The sequence below is a fragment of the Oratosquilla oratoria genome, chromosome 34 (assembly GCF_046742065.1).
Source record: "Oratosquilla oratoria isolate Oo_2021 chromosome 34, ASM4674206v1, whole genome shotgun sequence".
NCBI lineage: Eukaryota > Metazoa > Arthropoda > Malacostraca > Stomatopoda > Squillidae > Oratosquilla > Oratosquilla oratoria.
In genome coordinates this window covers 36,370,290-36,387,789 of record NC_134810.1, presented here as the reverse complement: position 1 = coordinate 36,387,789, position 17,500 = coordinate 36,370,290, and the positions used below count along the sequence as shown (strand labels likewise).

The window sequence follows — 17,500 nt, the reverse complement described above, 5'->3', positions numbered from 1 at the left end:
CCAACATACGTCATCCTTCACTGAAAGGATTGAGTGAGGCAGACGCTATCTCTCCAGTCCAGAGGTCGCCCTCTAGTGAAACACTTATAATTTCGTCTGCAAGAATCAGCGCTTCTGTCCTTGAGAACAATCTTATGTCCGAAAGGAGACATATCATGTGACAAAAGGAAAGTTCTAAGTAAAGTAGAAGATAGAAAGCAAGAGGAGGTAAAACCTAAAAGTACTCAGCAGTATCCTTTGAACGAAGATTTATCTTAAAAAAAAAAAAAAAAATCCTACGTGACTCAGATCCGTATGGATCTCACTTACGTCCCTAACCGTATAAAACTTATTCAACTAATACCCCATACTGGGACATTAAGCTGAACTAAATCATCTGGTGTCGACCCAACCGAAGACTGGGGAACCCATTCGTCTCGCAAGCGCTGATGGTATTGCAATTAGTGCTGCAACTGTCATTAAGGTGATTAAAATCAGAGCAAATGTTTTCGCTCCCAGACTTTCCCTTCCTGTGACGACCCCCGGCCCAATAGATCATTGTATATGGTGCTTGCACGCGCGCAAATGCAAAACGAATTCCACAGGCACTCGCAACAAACACACGTTTAAAATGTGAAGCGTATACCAGTATGTACTAGAGCGGATGCCCAAAGCTAACAAATGAAAAACCAAAATTACTTATTTTCTTTCAGTGGAACTTAATGCACTACTAACAAAAAGTTTGTAACAATAAAAATGATAGCTGTAGACAATAATAATTATGTAAAAAAAGGATAAAATATATTTCTACGTTAATGTGATATATCACTAGTTAGATGTAAATGTCCACAAGAGTACATGCGTACTAATTCGCATAAAGGCACAACCGTTCATATAAACATACAGAAAAATATACAAAACATAAAATCTAGTCTCAGCTCAAACATAAGCGGCGCACAGAAGCATGCATACATCAGCACATACGAATATGGATGCACACAGCCATGCATCCATCGACAAACACACACACACACACACACACACACACACACACACACACACACACACACACACACACACACACACACACACACACACACACCCACACACACACGCACGCACACACACACACACACACACACACACAAACACACACACACACACACACACAAACACACACATACACAAACACACACGTATATATATATATATATATATATATATATATATATATATATATATATATATATATATATATATATATATATATATATATGGTTGTGTGTCATTGTGACAAATGGAAATTACCTCCACCGCAAGGACTCGAACCTTTGCCTTAGCGACTGCTTATTATGAAGCAAAGACGATAGCCATTGAGCCAGCCAGACCGTACAAAAGGAACGACCTGGACTACGACCTGGTAGTTCTTCGACGGCACCAGGCTAGCACAGTCTCTATTCTAATTTCACCGTGTCTTTATTATGGCGAGTAATCCGACAAGTTGTGGGTCATTGTGACAAATGTAAATTAGCTCCACCACAAGGACTCGAACCTTTGCCTTAGCGACTGATTATCGTCTTTGCTTCATAAAATGTATATATAATATATATATATATACATGTATATATATATATATATATATATATATATATATATATATATATCTATATATGTGTGTGTGTGTGTGTGTGTGTGTGTGTGTGTGTGTGTGTGTGTGTGTGTGTGTGTGTGTGTGTGTGTGTGTGTGTGTGTGTGTATGTGTGTATGTATATATATATATGTGTATATATATATATATATCTATATATGAATTACAAAAAACTTGGCATGATATCACGTACATACTTACAAAACAGGACTGTTAAATCATATATGTTGTTTAAAAACAATTACAAGTTTCTAAATCTGCACCATCAATATCCTTACATATTTTAATGTGATCTGCTGATTCACTGTATGCATATTCAAATATATCATCTGGTTTCCTCAGAACTATTTTACTGACACGATTCAGAAGATCAGTCTCCTAAAAGAATCTTCAGACGTTCACCCAAAAGTCTACGGGGTCTATCTCCCGGTTTGATACACTTGATACTAAGAATAAAAACTTGTAATTAGTAGTAATTTCTTTTACAGATATTTATTAGATACATAATCAATCTTTTGTGATTGCTCGTATTTTTCTGAATATTAATGGATTTTTGAGACGCGGGCGCGTGTGTGTGTGAGTGTGTTTGTGTGTATGTGTGTGTTTGCTTATGTATATAAACAGATTATATTATCAATGGCGAGCATAGGACAGGGCAACGTTGCTTTACCAACATGCCGAGGCCATTCCCCACAGTTTCTCCCGAGTGATTCTAATACTTATGCTAAGAGTTCTCGGCATGATTGATCGACATGTTCTATCAGCGGATTCTGTGGGCATCACCTTCGTCTCTTTCATTGAGAATTGCCTCTTGTGGATCAACATCAGGTAAGCGTGTCGCGTCCTTATGCAGTTATATAGATTTGAAGCTCACAAATTATACTGGTACAATCGCTGGTTCATCCACAGCAAGGCCGCTTCATTTAATCGGCGACCCCCCCTCTCCGTCCCCCTTTGCATATAAGGCGAGGACGGGGAGAAATCCCTTCGGGCTGCGTCAAAAATTACTCACACATACTACCCCACCCCCCATCCCCCCGCCCATTCCTCCTCATGCAGTCACAACATCATCCATATACAACCATTCTCCACTCACCTCTGTCTTCCGTCCTCTCCCTTCCTTCCTCAACAGACATTCCCCTCTTCCCCAAAGCCCCCTTCACCCCATCCATCCACCTCATCCTAGGACGTCCCCTCATGTTCACTCCCTCCACATCTGCCTTCCATACCTCTTTTACTAGTCTTTCTTCACTCATTCTTTCCATGTGTCCAAACCATCCTAATATTCTTTCATCAACCCTATCTCCCAAATCCTTTTTCACCCCTGTTCTCCTCCTCACCTCCTCATTTCTCACTCTATCTAGCCTAGTAACCCCCACCATACTTCTCAGACACCTCATCTCAAACACATTCAAACTCCTTCTCTCTTCTTGCTGTGGATGTACTGTGTCTTGCGACACTGCTTCTGACCCAGGGCGGTGGGCAGGGTGCAGGGATGACCCGTCATCCAGGAGGTGCTCAGATGAGAGGAAGGGTGGGAGGGGTGTGGAGTGTATTTAGGGATGAAATGGGTGGGAGTGTTTTTATGCCTTTCCCTTTTTGGCTACCTCCCTTGGAAGGGGGAAAAGGCCTTGGTATATGTATGTATGTATGTACAATCGCTGGTTTGATACAAAGTCATATATGCGATAACACGTGATTCTCCGGGAAGTTTTGGTACCATTGTTCATCTTTCATAGCCATAGAATAACTTGACGATTCAGATTTTGCATAAATGTTGACAAAGTCATATACCGAATGAGCGACTCTGTGGCATTATGGGCCGTGCCAATCCAGCAGGGAACTTCATAACGCGACCCACCACTGTTAATGGGCTTACTATATTAATAAGGTATGTAGAATTTTCAAGATCTTGATGTCCTTATCACATAGACTCTCAGACTAACTGGAAATAATTCCTCAAGCTTCTGGACTTTGATCTTGTTCCAGGAAACCTGGATTCCAAGAGGAAATGAAAAAAAAAAAAACGTCGTTAGGAAGACAGAAGAATTTTCAAAGAATTGGTATGAGAGGGATAATAAGGATAAGTTTTGAATAAAAAAGGAGGAAAGCATTATGATAAATATTTATGAAATGCATTTGAAGAGAACAGTATGGAGGGGTAGACACTGGAAGAGTGGATGAAAAGAAAAAAAATTATAATACTCATCTGGAAAGAGAAAGGGGACAGAAAGGATTAAAACAATTCAGAGGGAGTAGTAAAGAGTACGGACAGAAAGGATGAAGTCTAAGACAAAGAAGGACAAGAGGAAAAACGAAGAGAATTTCGTAAGGAGGCAATCTGTGTACGGCTCGTGGGCGGTTTCCATATGTTAGCAATTTGTGATACGATCATAAGTTAATGAGTCTCACAACCCATCATAACAGTGATTACGAAAATGGTATTCACGACATACTTAATGATGGATCAAGCTTTCCAGATAAAAAAAGAAAACTGCTGACGTCATAGAAACGATGCCCGGTAGTAAGTACATATACACGCGCATACACATGTGTGTGTGTGTCTGTCTCTCTTTGCCTGTGACTGTGCCTCTGTATCTGTCTTTGTATCTGACCCTGCCTTTGCCTTTCTCTTTGCATCTGTCTCTGCTTTTTCCTCTGTCTCTCCCTCTGTCTGTCTCTGTCTGTTTCTCTATCTGTCTCTGTTTTTTGTCTTTATCGTTGTCTTTGCCTCTGTCTTTGTCCTTGCCTCTACATCTTTTATTTCCTTTCTAACTTTCTCTTTCACTTTCTCTCTGGCTGCATGTCTGTCTATCTGTCTGTCTCTATTCTCTCTCTCTCTCTCTCTCTCTCTCTCTCTCTCTCTCTCTCTCTCTCTCTCTCTCTCTCTCTCTCTCTCTCTCTCTCTCTCTCTCTCTCTTTCTCTCTCGCCCTCTTTTTTCCATCTTTCTCTCTATCTCCCTCTCTTTCTCTCTGTCTCTCCTCACACACATATTGTCTCTTGATGTGCTCGAGAGGACATGGTGTCAGGATTTCTGTAAGACGATTTCGATCTAAACTTGTTCCTAAGCGCCGATATGTAAATATTTTTCTTTAACAAGTGACACTATATCGATCAAGTCTGGTCTACAGCGACTGAAGCCACTAAAATGCGCTCTTATATAAAGTTAACTAAAAAATAATGTAATGTTTTCGTCAGTCTTACAAGAAGAACATCTGTGGAATTCTTCCTCCTCGTCACCAAAAGCGACGCAGATAGCTGAATGAAATAGGCCGGCTGGGTGGACTAGAACATAAGTGTCATTCAGTACAGTAAAATGACGAGCCTACGCTAGGAGGCGCTTAGATTTCAAAGGATTTCAAAGGCGGAGCATGCCGACAGGAGACCTTTTGATCCATATCTAGGTCGGATAAAAAAAAAAAAAAAAAAAAAAAAAAAAAAATAATATTAATAATAAAATAACAAATAAAAACTATAATAATATAAATAACAAATAAAATACATAAATAAATGCATCTATAAATCTATAAATCTATAAATGCATAGGTATAGATGTGGCCGAAGCCATCGAGTAATGGATTAAATTTCTTGGTTGTGGGGTTTCATGGTTTATAGAAAGCCACGAAAAACGCTAAGATTCAAAAGAATCTATGCGGTCTCTGAATCAACCAACTCAGAATTTATATAAGATAAAGAACTGAAACAGTTAGTGAATGATCACGGAATAATGTTGGATTAGGTCGAGGTAATATAAACTTAAATGTTGGTAGCCAGAATAAATGAATAAATAAAATAATAAATAGATAAATATATAAATAAAGAAAGAAAGAAAGAAAGAAAGTAAGAAGGAAATCAAGAAAGAATGAAAATAACAAAGAGGGAAAGAAAGTAAGAAAGAAAGAGAAAAATTCGAATGACGAGTGAATAAGATTTTCACCACACGATATTTTCTGTACATAAAAATTAGATAACAACAGGAGGCATACTCATATACGCTAAGCTAAGACCACACTAGTCCTACAGGTATTGCACACCTCGAGCTGAATCAAATCGCGCAGCGCTAGCCAGAAAAAAACACATATTAACTGTGTCATCTTACCGAAAGAGTTTATCGTGACACCTTTAACCCTGTCTTTTGTGACTGCTTCCTGTTTTGTGTGAGGGTGAGACTGTGCCTTTGTCCACGGAGAAGGTGAACCACCTCTGGGTGATGGTGTCCCCCCCCCTGTAAGGTGAAAAAGTGTGTGGGGGGGGAGAGTAATGGAAGCTGATTGAGAGGCCTTAGAAGATCACAGAGGCGCCTCACGTTCCAATGTCCCGGAACAAAGACGAGATGTTCATGTCTGTCCTTCACCGTTTTCTTTTTCTGGTGTATGTTCAAGAAACCACGTTGTATCAGTCATCATCTGTGTGGACTTAAGCAGTCTTTGGTGCTCTAGCATATGACGTAATATACCGGATGAAGAAGGAAATGACTTGGATTGCTCGCGTCCCCACCCCATCCTGTCTACAGAGAAGCTTCAGTGTCATTAATGTCATTGTTGCTCTTAACATAATCTTCATGATTATTGATAGTGTAGTTGTTGTTGTTATTAGTTATTGATATCGTCGTCGTCATCATCATCATCATCAAAATCACCATCATCATCATCATCATCAACGTCACCATCATCATCATCATCATCACCATCAGGATCATCATCATCATCATCATCATCATCATCATCATCATCATCATCATCATCATCATCATCATCATCATCATCATCATCATCATCATCATCATCATCATCATCATCATCATCATCATCCAAAACCGTCTGCAGTGAGGTAGAACGTCTGTTCAGTGTTGCACAGTGCTAAGGTTAAAGAACCTCATGCTCTGACATCGACAAACCAAATATAATGCTTTGCAATATGTGAATTACTTACCATGTAGTCGGAAGTCCTGCAGATACTACTTGGTCGGTTCGGGTCCTCCTCCATAGCCGAGGGGGACTGCGAACCGTGGAGGAGGTCCTCGAGGGATTCGATGTACTCGATGGCATTGCGGAGGATCTCGACCTTAGGCATGCGCTGATTCGGGTTACTGCAAGTGCGTCTCTTGAGCACCTCAAAGGCCTCGTTCACCTGCAGAAGGAGAGGAAGTTAAAGCAACAATGAAGAACCATGCGGCGGTAAGATAGGTGGTGACCTAAGGTCTGATTCGTCAAATATTTGTGATCGTTAGGTCTATGATAAATTCGAAGGAATATATATTTCTTTCATTACAATACCACACAGCAAATTGAGCTTTGATGAGTTTTTGATGAAAATCTTCAAGTCTTCTAAAGACATCTCTAACAGAGAGAGGTAGTAACCCTCTAATGGGAGAAACAAACAACAAGACTGTATGACCCAAGATTCCTACATCGGACTCACCACCAATCACCTTTTCAGACGTCTGAAGTACCATCTGAACACTGAAGGCCCTAAGTAGCACCTCCAGGAGACCCACATTAATCCAATCAGCAGATACTTTTTAGAGAAGAATACAAAAATCATCAACAGAGAGAATGACAAGCGCCACCTCACCCTCCTTGAATTCCTTCATATAAGATACAGCCAGGTCACATTGCATTCCCAGCAGGAAGCGCCCCACTATCCTCCCCAACCTCAAACTCTTCAGAAACCGCCAAACCAGACGTCCCAGCAGCGGCACAAACCAGCCATCTCAAGAACAGACACTTTGGCCACGATGGATGCTCAGACCTCAGTAATGGTCACCTACATATACCCTTTCCCAGTGTTCATATGTACCCTATCCCAGTGTTCATATGTAACCCTCTGTCAGTTTTAGGGCACAGTGACGGTCACCATACTGTATATGTGATCTCTCTCAGTATTCATATGTACCCTCTCCCAGTGTTTACATTTATAACCTGACTTTCATTGTATGTGTATGAATTGAAAATTATAATTGAGATAGCAAAACGTCTTGTTACTTGTTCCACATATTAGATGACTACTACTTGTGATTTGTCTTTTCTTTACCTATCCCTGCTACACATGTCTTCAGAACACTTAAAGATCTTCATCGAAAACTCATCAGAGCCCAATTTGCTATAACATATAACTCAATATGACTTAAAGAAAATATCTTGCCGCGCTGCTCCAATATGTATGTATATATATATATATATATATATATATATATATATATATATATATATATATATTTGTGTTTGTGTTTTTTTATATATATATATACTCTGAGACACACACACACACACGCACACACACACACACACACACACACACACACACACACAAACACACACACACACACACACACACACACACACACACACACACACACACACACACACACACACACATATCTATATATATATATATATATATATATATATATATATATATATATATATATATATATATATATATATAGATAGATAGATAGATAGATAGATAGATTGATACAGATGTATATGTAGATTTAGATACTAATATATGCATTATAATGATTACTACTTTGTCATCTGTTCACCTGGGAAAGTTGCACATACATTTAGCCAATGTTTACGATACTTGCTGAACACGCCTTCCTGTGTATACGAGAATATTTTTACGTACATGTCATTATGAATCTTTTGCGTCTCTCCTGTGAATTATGCATCATAGTCTAAACAGAATGTATAGGAGAGAATCAATGGAACCTCATAACAAGGATTGAGAAACTCAAACGGGGTGGTCAGACATGGATACAACATGATCCCTGTACAAGCACAGAACACCAACCTAACATAAATTGGGATGGAGCAAGGATTCTAAACAAAGATAATAATTCCAAGAGAAGGAAAAGAGGAGACTATTCTTAGATCCCCGGTCGAACAAAGACGACAACATCAACACACGTATTGACCCCCCCCTCCCCGAAATCAATGGTCAATTAATAAATCCACTCCTGGCGTTACACTCGTGGGTCCAGACGACTTTAGTCAGCTGTGAGGGTCGAAGTATCTTCACGGGGACATGAATTTTGCGTGTGAATCCAAAAAGTATGCGCGGACTGTCCCTGAAGCAGAGTCCAATAAAAAAGTGGAGACAATGAGACAAGGCCATCTGACACTTTATGTACAGTGTCATAGTATAGCCACTCCTCCTCCTCCTTCTCCTCCTCCTCCTCATTCTTCTCCTCCTCCTCCTCTTTCTCTTCTTGTTTTCCTTTTCCTTCTCCTTCTCCTCCTCCTCCTCCTCCTCCTCCTCCTCCTCCTCCTCTTCTTTCTTCTTTTCTTCTTTCTTCTGCTTCTCCTTCTTCTCCGCCTCCTCTTCCTTCTCTTTCTCATTTTCTTCTTTCTCCTGCTTCTCCTTCTCCTCCTTCTCCTTCTCCTTCTCCTCTTTCTCCTCCTTCTTTTTCTTTTCCTTCTTCTTTCCTTCTCCTCCTCCTCCTCCTCCTCCTCCTCTTTCTCTTCATTCTCCTCCTTCTCCTTCCCCTCCTCCTCTTTCTTCTCCTCCTTCTTCTCCTCTTTCTCCTCCTTCTCTTCCCTCCCCTCATCTTCCTCCTCCTCTTTCTCTACCTTCTCCTCCTCCTCTTTCTCCTCTTTTTCCTCCTTCTCCTCTTTCTCCTACTTCACCTCCTTCTCCTCCTTCTCCTTTTTCTCGTCCTTCTCCTTCTCCTCCTCATTTTCCTCCTTTCTCCTCCTTCTCCTCCACCTCCTTCTCCTTTTCCACCCTCTCCTCCTCCTTCTCCTTTTCCTCCCTGTACTTCTACTCTTTCTCCTCCTTCTCCTCTTCTTTCTCCTTATACTTCTTATTCCTCTCATCCTCTTCTCTCTTTCTTCCTCTTTTTCCTCATTCCTCATCTCTATCTGTCCTCTTTGTTCCTCTTGTTTTTTCATATCCGAGTCTCCCTCTCCCTCCTCCTACTTCAGTCTTCCTTATTTTCTATTTTCTATTATTTTCGCCTTCATTCTTCTTACTCCTCTTCCTCCTCCTCTTCCTCTTCCTCTTCTTGTCCTCCATATCTTATTCCCATTATCCTTCTCTTTTTATTATTCCTTTTCTCTATTTTCGTTTTTTTTTTGTCCCGCCATCAGTCTATTAATCATTTCCCTTGTCGCCATTATAGTAATTTGCTTTGCTTCCAGATGATGTATCATATGCTAATGAAACATTTATATGTTCTCAAGAAAACATACACACAAACACATACATACATATACACGAGCAAGGACAAACACACACACACACACATACATACACGTACACACACACACACACACACACACACACACACACACACACACACACACACACACATGAGCTCTGAACTCTCTTCCGGGAGGGTAATAAATGTTGATCACAAGTCCATGGTTACTATGGTGAGTCACGCACACGCTCCCCCCCACACGCACACATACACACACACACACACACACACACACACACACACACACACACACACACACACACACACACACACACACACACACACACACACACACACACACACACACACACACACGCACGCACGCAGGCACGCACGCACAGACACATACATAAAAATACGCACACACGTCTAGATAGAAAAGAAGGTCTGTCAAGGTATCAAAGATACAACTATTGTGGAAACTGTAGTACATTCAAGATTTTAAAGGAAGCCCTCTTAAATAAATGAGAAACTTCTCAAAAGACAGATATATGAAAACAGTTTACAGAACAGGATGAAATATCAGAATGAAAATAACTAACGGAGTACCATATTGATCAGTGTTACCATTCATAATGTTCTTGGTTTATGTCAATAACACAATCGAAAGAACGGCAAGCTACACAAGCGTATTTGTCGACAATTCAAGGACCATAAAAAAACAAGCTGAAAAAGATTGCAAATTGTTACCACAAATTCTAGGTAAAATTTACAACTGAAGCTAAGTGTGAAAAATTACTTTCCTTTTCGAAGAGATGAAAATTATTGAAAGTGTACAATCCGACTATTAATTGTTTAAACAATGGGTTGTGAAACGCTTACAACATTGAATAAAGACAGGGACATGTAAATGGTAGTCACAGATAATGTATCATTCAATAAGTACATTATGAAGACTTTTGCCGAAACAAAATTTTGAGTAACATAAGATTAGAATTTCAAAGAGGATCTGATCCGACCCAGACTGAAATATGCACAAGTGGTGTGGTGTAAAAAAAAATACAAATAGCACCAAAAGAATATAAAGAACAACAAACAAAATGGTCTTGAACTTAGCAAAAATATCATTTGAAAAAAAAAATAACATGACTATTTTGTTCAGGACAACGAAAACAGAGAAAGTGTCTGAATGATATCAAGGTATGTCAACTTTTGGAATAGCTTAAAAGAGGAAGTAATTGAATTGAAATCTATAAATAAATTCGTGATACAATGATTTGCAGATGGAAAATGGTGAATCACAATTGCTCTTCCTCTGTGCAGAATATATATGCAAATATACCCATACACACACAAATACACACACACACACACACACACACACACACACACACACACACACACACACACACACACACACACACACACACACACACACACACACACACACACACACACACATGCACATACACACACACACACACACACACACACACACACACACACACACACACACACATACACACACACACACACACACACACACACACACACACACACACACACACACACACACACACACACACACACACACACACACACACACAGAGTGAGAGAGAGAGAGAGAGAGAAAGAGAGAGAGACAAACATACACAAACATAAGTATAAATACACATAAACACACACACACAATGACATTTAGATTGGATCTCCAAAGAACAGCCAAAAAGATGAACAAGACCCATTTGCAACGCCTCCGCAACCACAAGGATCCTGATGGAAGTTCTTTGCTTACTCGTCATCATGACCACAGCCCACACCCCGTCTCATCACGCTCAGAACTTAAACCCTCACCATCCAATGGTTCTACAGGGTCGCTTGTTTCATGCCACCCTTCTAGTCTCTCATTCTACATTTTATCGGAGTACAATATTTGTCTGTATGTTTTTATCCAATATTTTGTCCAAGTCTTATTCTATAATGCTAGATTTTTTTTTTGTGTGTCGTAGTATATTGTTATTTCAAACTGTTCGTGAGTAATAAAAAAAATCATCGTTATAGATTGTTTTGTTATGTAAAAGAATAGTCCAGTATACATCCAATTCTATCCGCTGTTAATGGAAGACAGATTATCATAATGAAATTGAACATAAAAGAATAACTGAAAAATATGACTTGGATTCAACATCTCTGAATAAGGAAGCACCATTTTATTCTGTTTTTATTTACTTAACTGAAATATGATTTTTAACTGAAATTTAATGTTTAAGAACTGTCACCCACAACACGCTAAAGACACATCATTTGAAAAAATAATGAAAGCAAGAGTTTTAACGTTTATCATAATTGCAATATCATTGAACAAACCTCATTTATTATCTGTTCCACACAACCTAACAATTTACGACATCATCATAGAAAAAAGATATATTGCATAGTGATTACAACTTGTGTATAAATGATATAGAAAATTAATGATACAAGGATATTTCATATGTAGCAGAGAAAATAAAATGCAATTGGCAACTCACGGGCTATGAATTATACCTCAAACCATAACAGAACAGAGAATTAATTACTTTTATTCTGAATGACTACAAATGCTGTTATTTTGTGTAATTGGGCTCAGAGCAGCATATGTGTATTGCAACAGTATACAGTCTGATATTTTACCAGCTTATGCTGCTTTTAATTAATGTAACAAATGACAGTGAAATACGTCACAGGAGGCCTGGTTCATTGTTACATCAATTGAACACACACGCGCGCACACACACACACACACACACACACACACACACACACACACACACACACACACACACACACACACACACACACACACACACACACACACACACACACACGCACACGCACACATACACATACACACACACACACGCACACGTACACACACACACACACACACACACACACACACACACACACACACACACACACACACACACACACACACACACACACACACACACACACACACACAGACACACACACACGCGCGCGCGCGCAGAGTGGTGGATGTATGGAACATACTAGACGAACCAATAGTGTGTGTGCAAAAACAATACAAGAATTTAAGAGCAAATTAGATATGGCGAGATACAGAGACGTGGCACCACGAGCGTAGTTCCCCTTCTGTAAGATACGACTAGGTAAATACACACACACGCGCACACAAACACACAGAAACACGCACACAAAACACACACACATACACACACACAAACACATACATACACACACTCGCGTGCACACACACACACACACACACACACACACACACACACACACACACACACACACACACACACACACACACACACACACACACACACACACACACACGCAAAGACACGATGACATTCATAATGGATCGAGGAAGAACAGCTAAAGAGATGAAGAATACCCGTGTACAACGCTTACAGCATCGCGTAGTACGGGCACCATGACATGTGACGTCATACAAATCCCTGAGTGACGTCATAATGGAATTGTCAGTGACATGAGCGACGCGATTCAAGTGACGTCATAGGTGGTGGAGAGGAAGAGGAGGAGGAGGAGGAGGGAAGAGAAGACGAGGGCCATCATCTGGGAAACTGAAAGATGCCATCTGGAGAGAAGGAGGATCTGCATCTTAAAAAAGCAAAAAGTTTTCATACCAAAGATTTATGGGCCTGAGACATGTGTATAATGTGTGTTCGACAATAAAAGACCCACGCCGAGATGGACACGGGATCTCTAAGAAGTCTTGAGAACTCCAGGAAGGCGTTACAGAAGAACATAAGAATAAAGGAGACTGCAAGAGACCATAAGGCCTACACTAGGCAGATCCGTATCCATCACCACCTGTTCTAGAACAGGAACACCTAACTCTTTCAGATATTTGAACACTGAGATGGACACGGGATCTTTAAGAAGTCTTGAGAACTCCAAGAAGGCGTCCTAGAATAGGAACACCTAACTCTTTGAAATATGTGTAGACTGTGTGTTAGACAATGAAAGCCCCACACCAAGATGGACACGGGATCTCTAAGAAGTCTTGAGAACTCCAAGAAGGTGTCCTAGAGCAAGAACACTGAACTCTCTTGAATAAAGCGACGTGAAGATGTTCTCTACAGGCTTTATTCTGGCTAGTGCCAGCCGATTTTATTCAGTTTAAGGGAGTCTCCAAAGTAGGAGTACCAATATATCTATCTATCTACATATATATATATATATATATATATATATATATATATATATATATATATATATATATACATATATATATATATACATATATATATATATATATATATATATATATATTTTTTTTTTTTTTTTTTTTTACAGCGGAGCAGATAATTGAAAAAATGACAAGCCTAGGCCACATAGCCATTATGTTCAATACAATACAATACAGTGAATACACCAAAAAATGAAACAACCAACATACTATTACACAAAGAAAAAGATAAAGACAAACACAAAAAATAAAGACAATAAACATATCTATTTACTGAAGAGTTTTTTTTTTTTTTTTTTTTTTTTGACATGTACAGTGCGGCGTCGAGCCGAGCGAACTGATCTCGAGGGCCTGACCCGGCCCGCGGGCCGTAGTTTGGGGACCCCTGGTCTAAAGGCATGATAACGTCTCGATTGATCTAAAGCCCCTTTTTTCCGAGTTTTCGATGTCTTAAAATATCTAGCCAACGTAACCAGAGCGTCGCAAGACCAAATGGCTATATGTTTGTTTCTTCTGATAAAGGTATCATTTCACCATAAGAAAAAAATAGATAAAAAATCTTGAAGATAGTGTCACACCCCTTTGGGACAGAGTTACGTCTCCTCGGATGAGTCATATCGATAGTAGAAATGTCAACCTCCTCAGCTCGTCGGACGTAGTTGAGCCGAATAAAAACTGGTTATGTTCTCCGACATAGTCAATAAAGTATCTTGTTGTTGAAAGTGCTAAGACGTTGTTATTCCATAAAAGACAGGACCTCAGCGCGCAGACCAGACGCAGTTGAGCTGAATAAGAGTCTGTTATCTTCTAGAACAAATTTATATTATTATAAATTTTATTTATTTTTATTCATTTATCATTATTATATATATATATCGTTTTCGCATCCGACCTATTTATGGACCAAAAGGTCTCCAGTCAGCATGCTCTGCCTTTGTAATCCTTTGTATAGTATCAATTTGTTGAAAGTGATAAGACGTTATTATTCCATAAAAGGCAACGCTCTTCTCCACAAAGACTTCACACCCGTTTACAGTAGGCACAGTGCTGGGCGCGTTCTTCAATACGTTCCTATATGCGTTCCTCTGTATCCTGACTGGTTGGTGGTTACTCAGGACACAGAGGAACGCACCTAGTAACTCACCGAGGAACGCGCCCAGCTCTGCTAAAGGTGAAACCGTTTTGCCTAAGAAAAGCATAATCCTCAGTTGGAAGACTGCAAGAGGCACTTTTTTTTCTTTTTATCTTCTTCCTTCGAGATGACTTCATTTGAATTCGTTCAAGATCAGTGGCCATTTTGATAAGAACAAGAGGCAAGAACTGGTTTACAAACAGAGTGGTTAGCGAATGGAATAGACTTAGTAACAATGTCTTGAGCGCTGAAACTATCGGTTGTTTTTAAAAGAAGATTAGATAACTTTGTTGATATAGGTAACAAATGGTGCGGACATTGAACTGCCTAGTGTAGGCCTTATGGTCTCTTGCAGTCTCCTTCATTCTTATGTTCTTATTCTGGTTAACGCCAGCCACTCTATTTAACATATATTTTTCTTCAGTTTGGCTCCATTATGAAGCTAGCTGGCTGAGCGGGTTAAGGCGTCGTTACTTGCGGTAAAGGTCAAGGGAATGGCGGTTCGAACCCTGCCACCGGCGAAGTTGAACCAAAGGCATGGTTTATTAAATTCCACGCTACAAAGTCCTCTGTGAGGGGCACCGCCCTAGCCTTCCGATAAGGGGGAGTTTGTGACGTTAAACCATATCAAGGTTCCGTTTTCTTTTCAACATGGCGTCATATCCTCTCTCTGTGGCACCAGTTTACTCCAATGTTGCGTTTTCTTTTCTTCAACTTAGGTTCATTGCCGTTATAGAGAGCATAACTCCCTTTCCAGAGTGATACCATTCCTCCTCAATTTGTCACAATCATTCACTGTGAAAACGTCATTCCGCTGGATATGATTCGTTCTACTTAATCGAGTCGACATTCCCTGAAAAGTTTTACTGCGGATGTACAAACCTGGGTCATGGTACGTATCAAAGCTCCATGCAAATATAATTCTCTTTTTTCAATCAAAGTAATATTAGTAAATTTCAACAATAGATGTACTTACATAGTTCTAACATATGGCTGGGCCAGGTTCAATGTCCGAATAGATACGTTATTTTTTTAATAGGCTGTTTGAACCCTTGCTGTCGCCAGGGGATTTCATTCAGCTAACATAAATCCAGTTTGTAGCAAAATGATTAAACAGAACTTAGGCTTATATCGATTAACACTTCAGTTGTGTTTCGCGATTGTAATGTTCACAGTGAACTGAAGGGGAAAAAAAACTTTGCAAAGCAAAATAATGAATCCCTTTTGGTCGAGGGTCTACGCTCATTTCCATCTTACCATCCAAATTTTAGAATAAACCCTCTTGGTGTCTTACAGGACTGAGGAGATTACACTTCAGTTTCCCACGCACCTGGTTCAAGGTTTCTCCTTAACTGAATAAAATCTCCTGAATTTGATGATAAAACCTGTAGGTCAAAGGGAAGGAAAAGGGGTTTAATTCTACGAGGGTGATGGGGTTACCACGCTCAGAGTTAAACGGGTTACTGACTTGCAGATATCGTTATTGAACTGAAAATGTGTAAAAAACTCAATTATGTCTCTCATATTTTTTCCTAGGGTTGATGATTTCCTTCATCTAACAGATGACAGGTAAGCGCGAGGTGCAAAAATGTTTAATCAAATTCTTCAATTTTGGTTGTATACCTTCTATATTTCATTGTATTGTGGGTCTTGTGTAACCGATAATGAGGTTGTGGTTACGTAAGGAGGGCTTAATGCGAGCGAGATAAACTCCAAAACGGAAGTTTTCTTCTATTTACGGCGTTTCTATTCTTCAATTTACTTAATTCAATAACAGATGCCACTTAAGGATTAATTAACCTTTTCGATACGGTGACGTTTTCCTGTAGCTTACACCAGGACGCTTGATAGGGCTTCAACGTATTATAAGAGTCAAGGATTATAAGAACCTTAGAACATACGGATGAAGGAGACTGTAAATGACCACTAGGCAGGTCCATGTCCATTACCACCTGTCATCCCCATCCATAAAGCTGTCTAATCGTTTCTTAAAACAACTGATAGTTTCAGCGCTCACTACATGGTTACTAAGTCTATTCCAGTCGTTAATCACTCTATTTGTAAACCAGTTCTTGCCTATTTCCTTCGTAATTCTTAGTTTGTTCAGTTAAATCTATTACTACGAGCTCTGCCCTGCTATCTTATCCATTATGTCTAGAATGATCAGCGGACTCCTGCAAATTTCATTCTGTTAATCCCAGACGCTTTTAACCAGCTTGCCAAGCGTCCCCGTGGCTTAGCGGTAAAATAATCTTTACCATATGGCGCTTCCAATCAGGAGGATTAGACTTATTACTGCCAATCACTCGGGGTCTCCTTCCGGGGATGGGTGAGTGGCGCGCCGT

General features: G+C 39.8%; 1 protein-coding gene across 1 annotated transcript in view; it reads right to left on the bottom strand.

Moving 5' to 3' along the window:
* The window catches only part of nau (myogenic-determination protein nautilus), a 216,412-nt gene that overhangs the window by 171,628 nt on the left and 27,284 nt on the right, over positions 1-17,500 (bottom strand). The window contains exon 2 of the mRNA XM_076173403.1: positions 6,561-6,758. Within this exon, the coding sequence (XP_076029518.1) occupies positions 6,561-6,758 (198 nt within the window). The remainder of the gene's footprint in view (positions 1-6,560; positions 6,759-17,500) is intronic.